Source organism: Pungitius pungitius, chromosome 3 (assembly GCF_949316345.1).
Source record: "Pungitius pungitius chromosome 3, fPunPun2.1, whole genome shotgun sequence".
Classification (NCBI taxonomy): domain Eukaryota; kingdom Metazoa; phylum Chordata; class Actinopteri; order Perciformes; family Gasterosteidae; genus Pungitius; species Pungitius pungitius.
This window is the reverse complement of record NC_084902.1, coordinates 1,487,348-1,496,601: the sequence shown is the minus strand read 5'-3', so window position 1 is coordinate 1,496,601 and position 9,254 is coordinate 1,487,348. Positions and strand designations below refer to the sequence as shown.

At 51.3% G+C, this 9,254-nt stretch overlaps 1 protein-coding gene across 1 annotated transcript; it reads right to left on the bottom strand.

The window, feature by feature from the left end:
• Positions 1-238: 238 nt before the first annotated feature.
• On the bottom strand, positions 239-9,156 carry LOC134126970 (sortilin-related receptor-like). Its single transcript, XM_062561005.1, has 8 exons — positions 8,742-9,156; positions 3,832-3,948; positions 3,353-3,487; positions 2,694-2,855; positions 2,259-2,326; positions 1,293-1,473; positions 657-758; positions 239-440 (listed from the first exon to the last, which is right to left on the bottom strand). Exons 1-8 carry the CDS (start codon positions 9,045-9,047, stop codon positions 258-260), a joined length of 1,254 nt encoding a protein of 417 aa, XP_062416989.1. The 5' UTR covers positions 9,048-9,156; the 3' UTR covers positions 239-257.
• Between the last annotated feature and the right edge of the window lie 98 nt (positions 9,157-9,254).

The following is a 9,254-nucleotide window of genomic DNA, read 5'->3' as shown; positions in this document are numbered from 1 at the left end:
ATAATTAAATGTTGTTTTATTATCCATATCCTTTGTAAAATATTTACAATCTACTGTCTATAATGTATCTAACAAAGGGACAATTAAAACAACTACAGGGCTAAACTAACTCAAATAAACTTCAAAAAATAGAATAAACTAGACTTAACTGAACTAAATAAATCAAAGAAAACAAAGAACCTCTGAAAAAAGGTTTTGAGTAGCGACCGTTAGATGGCGTGTGCGTGTCAGAGCGTGTCAGAGCGCGTCAGAGCGTGTCAGAGCGTGTACCTGATGAGCGTGTTGCTGCCCGACCCCCCCGGGCTGAAGTACAGGACGTTCTCCAGCGACAGCGAGAAGGAGAGGCCCTGGGTGTCCGAGGTGTACAGGTGTGTGACGTTGTTCAGGTGGTTCACACACACAAACACCTGCTCCTCCGACGCGTCCGCGATGTAGTACTCCTGTGTGGGGGGGGGGGGTTCATACGGTGAGGAGAGACTGGAGGCCATAGAGGGGCATTCTGGGAGGTGTGGGCGGTTCTTCCCTCAGTCACGATGGTTTTGTCACATGCAGCTGGTTTTGCATTCAAACGACTCATTCGATCGGCTCGGAGCTTCAGCTCCTCGACAGCTGTGACAAACATCTGAGCTCCTCAGCAGGGACTCGGAGACACTCACTGTGATTGGATGCCGAGTCATGAACTGGGCGGCTTTCATTGGCTGGCGGTTGTAGGAGACCCAGAGCTGGACGGACGACGGCTGGTGGCTGCCAAACAGCTTCTGGAGAGAGACGGTGGGGTGTTAGAGTGTGGGTGTGTGTGTGTTGATGCGTGTGTGTGTGTGTGTGTGTGTGTTGATGTGTTGATGTGTGTGTGTGTGTGTGTGTGTGTGTGTGTCCCTCAGACGGATCTGAGAATTATTTTGCTAAAAGCTAAAAGACCCAAATCTTCGGTTCAGAGCTCGGTCAACACACTTTATCTTGTAAAAAGGCCTCAAAGCTCAAAGAGAAAGAAGGAGGAGTCCTCTGAACCCTCCAAGGCGAAGCCCCGCCTCTCTTTGGATGACATCAGCAGCACGGTCTAAAGGACCGCCCACTTTCCCTCTCAGGCCCGTTGGGTTCTTTGAAGAATCTTCTCTTTGAGGATTTCCTTTACTCCGTTAACGATGAAAAGAGGAACTGAGACAATGGCTTCATGTTTTTCTTCTTAAAGTCGTCCTTCAAATAAATACACATATTCATATCTTGCAGAAACATAGTGTGTGTTGACTTAAAGTATGACCCCCCCCCCACCACCCCCCCAGAGCCCCCCTCACCCGCGTGGTGGTGGCGAACAGGTACTTGTCTCGGAGCTGGAAGCTGTCCACCTGCTCCAGGATGACGGTGCGGTTCTGGTCGCTCTGGAAGAAGTCGGTGCTGCTGAGGACGGTGGAGACGCCCTGGGGCTCGTGTCTCTGGACCAGCACCGTGGTGGGGGGGTCGTAGGGCTCCACGCCCCTGTGGGGGGGCAAAGTGAGCACCAGTGAGCTCCCAGAGTAACAGACATTCATGAGTTTGAAATCTTTTCCCGAACCGAGTATTTAAAGAATTCAGACGGCCGATACAGATGCCCCCCCAATTCTCCCCCCCCCACCCCCAATAAAACCTTTGCCTGCATTTGATTGAACTTCCACGATGAACATTTGGGATCTCCAACTGAGGCGTATTTACAAAGAAACTACTTTTTATTTGAATCGCTTCAACAAAGTTAATTTGTGTAAATTGATTTGAAGCTGAATGTGAACAGAAAATAACCCCCCGAGGCTGTATGGTGGGGGGGGGGGGAGGGGGGGGTTCACTGGGTCTCATCCAGTGCGAACAGAGGACCAGTGTCTTCGGTTTTCCTCTCAAAAGGCTCCTGTTGGACCGACGGACGCCGTCTGGGCTCAGAGTGCTCGGAGGACTTCCTGTCCGTCCGCCCCGCCCCCTTCTGAGCACTTCCCCGTTTGGGCCGCGTCTCATTCCACTGCGAAGGGTTAAAGGAACCATGCAGAGGAACCAACTGGACTGGAATGAGTGAACGACTTCACAAACATCCCCTGGAAGCTCCTTCAGACGACGTTCACCCACTTCTCCACTCGGTCACATGTTCAACGCACATCATGAAATATGCATCCGACACACGAGAGGCAACCGCAAACCGAGGAGTCAACATTGGCCGCGGGAACACGACAGCGGGGGCCTTAAAGGACGCGACGCGGGACACGCCCCTCCCCCCCCCCCACGCATCTGTGTTGTCTTACCAGAAGTAAGTCTTCACGTGCTCCTGGATCAACACCCACGTCTCTCCGAAGTCGTCTGACTTCCACAGCTACAGGAGGGGGAGGAGGAGAGAGGGGGGGGGGGGATGTTAGAATGTAGGTCAGGCTCATTCCTTTTTTTTTTGGGCTCTCACACACAAGATCACGAGAGTTGTGCTTAACGAAGGAAAATAACACGGATCGGTTCTTTTTGGGGACATCGCTCAAAACAAGGAGAGACAGAGAAGGAGACATGGAAGGAGACAAGGAGACAAGGAGACACTCTCTCGTCACTACAGACATTCTAAGCAATAAAGTTGATGGCAACAGATAATCAGAAGGTTTCATTCCACATGTTCAGACTTCATTTAGTTCATCCAACACTCTGCAGGATGCGACGGGACACTAGGAGCAGTGTGGGGGGGGGGGGTTGGTTACCTGCTTGTTGGGGTGGGAGCCGTCGTACCCGAGCACCAGGCCGGCCCTCCCGCTGTGCAGCAGCAGGTCGGTGGGCTTGAAGGGCAGCGAGAAGCCCCGCACCCTCCCACAGAAGTCAAAGGTGTTCCACAGGTAGTCGTTGGTGGAGTCAACAAACAGGTACTGAAGAACAGGGGGGGGGGGAACAAGGGATGCTTTGTGTTTAGCTTCTCTGAATGATGGACACATCTCAGGTGGGTCCATCTTGGCTTCGTGGATGAACTGAGGAGCTGAGAACTTGTGAAGAAGTGAATATTTTATTGAGCTTCCTTTTGGATCCCCCATGATGTGTTCAAGGACCATCGGAAATATGAGAACCACATGGTTTCTGCAGCTTTGACGGGGGAGAAGGTTAATGTTGAATATTCCCCTCTGGAACCAAGTCTTTATATTTAACGCCAATTCACGTTACTTCCTTTTTTTTGTTGATCTTCTCGATCAGTAGATTAATTCCACTTCTTGTTTTTGCCTTAAAGAGGAACTTAGGCCATTAACTTCCTCTCAGTAACTTTAACTTTAAATCTTCCTTAGTGACCAAGCGGAAATTCACAGCAGTAAATACTTTACTTCACCAAAGTAAGCAGTAAAAACACTTTCATCCATTATATTTAGAGACGGACCCTCTTGTTGTCGGCGGGGCTGTGGTAGAACTGGGAGATGACCTGCTGGTTGCCGCCCTCGGCCTTCACCCCCGACAGACGGAACCTGTCAGAGACCAGCGTGAAGGTGGTGCCGTAGTCGTAGGAGATGTAGACCTGAAAGGGGGGGGGGGGGGGAACAACAGCAAGAGATCAGCAGCTACGCCTCAGGGAACCGGGACGAATTAAAAATCTATTAACTATTGATCGATACTGTCCCATGTTTCACTTAATCGGCAAAGGAGGGGGTGTGTGTGTGTGTGTGTGTGTGTGTGGCAGATGGAGAGTTTAATCTGTTGCTCAACAACATCCATCAGTAGAGTCTGAACACACCGAGACATACACACCGACACACACACACAGCTGCTCAGTAACTGAAGCAGTGTGCAGAACTCAGCTGAGGTGGAGTAAAGGTGGTGTAAAGGTCGACTGGGGTGGTGTCGACGCTGATGGAGGCTCACCGAGCTGGTCTTGGGTCCGATGGCCCCCGCGCTGTCTCTCGCCAGCGCCACGATGACGTTGCTCTTCTTCCCCGCCCAGTGGACCACCATCTGGTTGTGGGAGTCGTTCAGGTTGACCTGCAGGACCAAGCACAGGGTCAGCCAAAGGTCAGCCAAAGGTCAGCGTTTAAAACCGCAGCATTTCCTCCACAGACAAAATACACCCGAGTGTGTCTTAATGACCAGATGACACCAATCACCTCGGACCAGGATGCAGTGTGTGTGTGTGTTTGTGTTTTCATGCAACACACATTTATCTCACACCTCCTTGTCGGGCAAACAGATCGATGAGAACAAATGGATCTCAACGGCTCGTCTTCTTCACCAGCTCGCTCTTCCTCCAAAAGTCCACCAGAGACTAGTCCACCGTGGACAGACCCAGGTCCCCCAGCAGAGACCAGTCCACCGTGGACAGACCCAGGTCCCCCAGCAGAGACCAGTCCACCGTGGACAGACCAGGTCCTCATTGGACCTGGCAACGATCTCTCCGTTGGGTGTTCAGTTCATCAAGTAAAGTCTTGTTAGGATCCAAATCCACAAGTTTCTGGTTTAACGTAGTGTTTCTTTTGGTAATTATACCTCACATTAATTAAAAATGTTTAATCCACTGAGAATCAGAAAATCAGCCGGTATTAACAGACAGGGGACATTTGTTAAATAAGAAAAAAGGAAACACGCGAAAGAGGCTTTATGACTCAAACTACTCAGGCTGAGCAGAAGGTTCTTTGGTCATTCGGACCAGGTGGGGGCTCTCTGACCATCAGGGAGGGAAGAACCAGAGAGACTAGATGCTGAACAATGAAAGAGCAGCTCGGTGGGTCCTCATTACTCATTCAGGAGTTCCACCAGCTGAGTACTCGATGAGAACAGGTGACACGGTTAGAGCTGCATTCTGTGTAGTGACCAGCAGGGGGCGACTCGTCTGCTCCCATAGACGTCTATGAGGAAATGACTCTACTTCTGTGTAGTGACCAGCAGGGGGCGACTCCTTTGCTCCCATAGACGTCTATGAGGAAATGACTCTACTTCTGTGTAGTGACCAGCAGGGGGCGACTCCTCTGCTCCCATAGACGTCTATGAGGAAATGACTCTACTTCTGTGTAGTGACCAGCAGGGGGCGACTCCTTTGCTCCCATAGACGTCTATGAGGAAATGACTCTACTTCTGTGTAGTGACCAGCAGGGGGCGACTCCTCTGCTCCCATAGACGTCTATGAGGAAATGACTCTACTTCTGTGTAGTGACCAGCAGGGGGCGACTCCTTTGCTCCCATAGACGTCTATGAGGAAATGACTCTACTTCTGTGTAGTGACCAGCAGGGGGCGACTCCTCTGCTCCCATAGACGTCTATGAGGAAATGACTCTACTTCTGTGTAGTGACCAGCAGGGGGCGACTCCTTTGCTCCCATAGACGTCTATGAGGAAATGACTCTACTTCTGTGTAGTGACCAGCAGGGGGCGACTCCTCTGCTCCCATAGACGTCTATGAGGAAATGACTCTACTTCTGTGTAGTGACCAGCAGGGGGCGACTCCTCTGCTCCCATAGACGTCTATGAGGAAATGACTACTTCTGTGTAGTGACCAGCAGGGGGCGACTCCTCTGCTCCCATAGACGTCTATGAGGAAATGACTCTACTTCTCTCTTGATTTAATCCCTCAGTAAACATTGTAAACATGAGTTTATGGTCTCAGTCTCTAGTTTCAAGTCTTCTTCAATGCAGCATGATGTTCTTTTAGTGATTGATGGTCCATTTAGAGTCAAACAGACCATGAAGCAGGGGATGCTTTAGGGGCGGGGCTATACACTGATGGACAGGTCTCTATGCAGATACGTAAACTACGCCAATAAAAGCCGATCCATCCAGAAGTAGCTCTTGTGGTCTAACAACTGGCTCAGATCCATTGTGAATTAACGTTGGGGTGTCAGCACGTCACGTGACCAGGAACAACCAATCAGAGCATTCATTAATAAAGCCTTCAGAGTTAATGATTCTAGTTCAGGGGCTAAATGGGCTCCTTCACTAAAGTCACAGGAGGTCACAAGCAGCTAATCTACCTTTGAGAGAAACACCACCCAATAAAGTGAGAAAACGACACCCATTCAAGTCCCACAGAGTCCCCTGGAAACAAGAAGCCTGAAACAGATCAGTCAGAAAGCAGATTTCTGCATCAGCACCATCTTCAGATTTGAGTCATTTTTGCAGCCGATACAGAAACCACTGATTTACTTATCTAACACTATCTACTGCACTCCTCCTCCTCTCTGACGGCCTCCTGGAGGAGCTGTGCTCTGTGTCTGGTACCACAGAGGAGCCGAGCAGACAACACAACAACACGCTCTCGAGAGGGGGGGGGGCGGTGATCCTGCACACCCTCCTCGGCTCTGAGCTCTCCATTATTCACCCCAGCCTCAAACAATGACATCATCTCTGCAGGACTGGCAGGCGATGAGGACTGTGTGCTAACGTTAGCATGTGCACGTTAGCATGTGCACGTCAGTGGCCGGCCTGTTCGCAGCATGATGGTCCCCCCCACCTTCACGGGGGGGGGGGGGGGGGCAAAGACTCAAAGAGCTTCTATGGAGAACCAACGAGCGCAAATGTTGTTGCACTCGATAATAACAATCACACACACACACACACACACACACGTTTAGTTTCAGTGCTTCGTGTGCGCTGGAGGTGTGAGATGAAGTGAGATGATGAAGCAGGAAGGTCACACAGGGGGTTTAGGAGGACAAGTGCATCCAAACAAAAACAAAGCTCCCCCCCCCCCCTATGATGACTTCAGTACGTTAGTTAAATCAAAACACAGCCCTGTAGTTTCTGTCTCCATTAACAGAGTATTGTGCCATCCTTTTCTAACCCGGTGGTTTCCTGGGGGGTGAAAAGCCGTCTGCTGGGTTTCCGGTTTGCTTCCCCGTGTCGCTGCCGCTCCACAGTAGAGAAGCCGTAACCACGGCAACCGGAGACGGCCCCTTTTGACCCACCTCGCACTCGTTATCTGACCAACAGGTACGTTGCAGAGGAACAGATCGCTTAACCCTCGCAGTGTAAATAAAGTGAAAATGACTTGAACTTTGTAAACATGAGTTTATGGTCTCAGTCTCTTCTTTGAGTAAATTATAGATTAAAATCAGCAACGTCATGGCTTCAAACCTTCAGTCGCCAAACAGACGTGTGACGTCACCATGACTACGTCCACGGCTCAGACTGACTCAGTGGTCCTTCATTATGTGTGCAAACCATTATCTCTGCTTATGACGCCTTGAGGACGCCTTGGGGACGACAAGCTGAGGGACAAACCCTCCACAAGCTAAGCGTGGGAACAACTAGAAACCGGATCGGAGTCTCTGGAGGCCGTTTGCTGTGTTCAAAGCCCATTAATGGTCTCCACAGGCTTCCAGGGAGATGGGTTTCATCTTCATATGGAGAATAACTTCAAACATCATCTCTACCACTTTGCTGTTGGGCTGAAAGAGACAAAGTAAGGACGGAAATACTTAAACATCACAGGTTGAGATCAATTAAACCGGGTCTGTTGGTTCAGAAAAACCACCAAACATTTTCTCCTGGTCTAAAAGTCCTGCTTGTTTGACCCGTCCCTCCAGAAACCAATAACTGGTATTTTTTATATAGTAAAGAAGGTCACTTGCAGCGACTGTTGCTTAGCGACGTGTTTGCATTTCACTTCTGTGTAAACCATTATTTTCTGTCTTGAGCAACACATGAAAAAAAAGAGACCTTTTGTTTCCATGTAGACAAAAGCAACATATTGCATTTTGTGACTATTTCAGGAACTAGTGTCGTAGTTTGTGAAAACCTGTCAAAAAACAAACTAATCGTCCATCAACTGTAGATGAGCTCAGACTTTTCACATTTACACGTTGTCCCAAAGACAATGACACCACCTCGAGTTAAACATGAGGACACGTTGTCCCAAAGACACCACCTCGAGTTAAACATGAGGACACGTTGTCTTTGGGACAATGACACCACCTCGAGTTAAACATGAGGACACGTTGTCTTTGGGACAATGACACCGAGGTCGCTGGTGTTTTTTCTCTTAAAGATGTCAGACTACGGGATGAACCTTTGGTAATGAAAGACAGCACCACCTGTCTCCACATCTCCACCTTTGTAGGACATCACACACAGTCCAAAACAGCATGCGTCACAAGAGGCGTGCGCATGTACGTATGTATGTGTGTGTGTGTGTGTGTGTGTGTGTGTGTGTGTGTGTGTGTGTGTGTGTGTGTGTGTGTGTGTGTGTGTGTGTGTGTGTGTGTGTGTGTGTGTGTGTGTGTGTGTGTGTGTGTGTGTGTGTGTGTGTGTCACTTCCTACGGGGTGAGAAACACCACCCTGAAGGTGCCTTGTTGTGGGGGCCCCTGTCTGAGCTCTACTTGAAGTCATGATGACATCTTGACACACGCGTCTGACTCCACCACAACACGCGGGTTCCGTCCCCTCGGAACCACCGTTACACAAGCGGGTCTGAGTCGGAGTTCGTTTTCGTGTGTGTGTGTGTGACGGCAGACAGACACGCTGCGACACAAAAACAGCACCCCGTCGTCACATGTCACGGGTGTTCCGGTGACCTCGGGGTCCACGTAAACCCCGCGTTACCCGCCACACACGAGTCGCCCCGCCGCAGAACGCACGCGCACCGCGGTGCACGTCCAAAACCTCCACGGAGACGTTCCGGGCTCCGCCAGACGTGACGCGACGCGACGCACACCGCAAACACCGGAGATTGCGCCATTTATTCCGCTTTTCACCAGGTCCCTCTGCAGCGGAGGGGCAGCCCGGGGGGGATGCACACAGTCTGCGGACAAAGCGCAGCGTGGAGCCTCGCGGCGCGATGCACGTACCTGGCCGTACACCTTCGGCATGGCCGACTCTCCGGGGCTCCGGCGGCTTCGATGTGGCGGATAGGCGCCGGAGTCCGACCCGCCCGCGGCGGCTCTCGGAGCGGCGGCGGCGGCGGCGCCTCCTCCTCCTCCAGCACCACCACCACCACCTCCTCCTCCTCCGTCCTGTAAATCCCTCCTCGCTTCTATCGCGAAGAAGCCTCCGCGCGGCCGCTCGGCGTGCAGGTTGGAGGACGCGTAAATCCCGGCGAGCCAGAGGAGCCGCACGCACAGTGACCACGGGAGAGCGCGCTGCACCATCGCCATGTTTGTGTGTGCTCGGCCGGGTTAGGTAAGACCCGAAGAGCTCCTTCTACCGGACGCTGGGCCGCCGCTGCTGCGTTCACGGACCGTAGGAATGCCGGAGAAAGCACAAAAACACACACACACACACAACAACTCCTGACGTCGTCTTGCGCGTGTCACACGCAGGCGCGCACAGACACACACACACACACAAAGGGCACGTAAGGA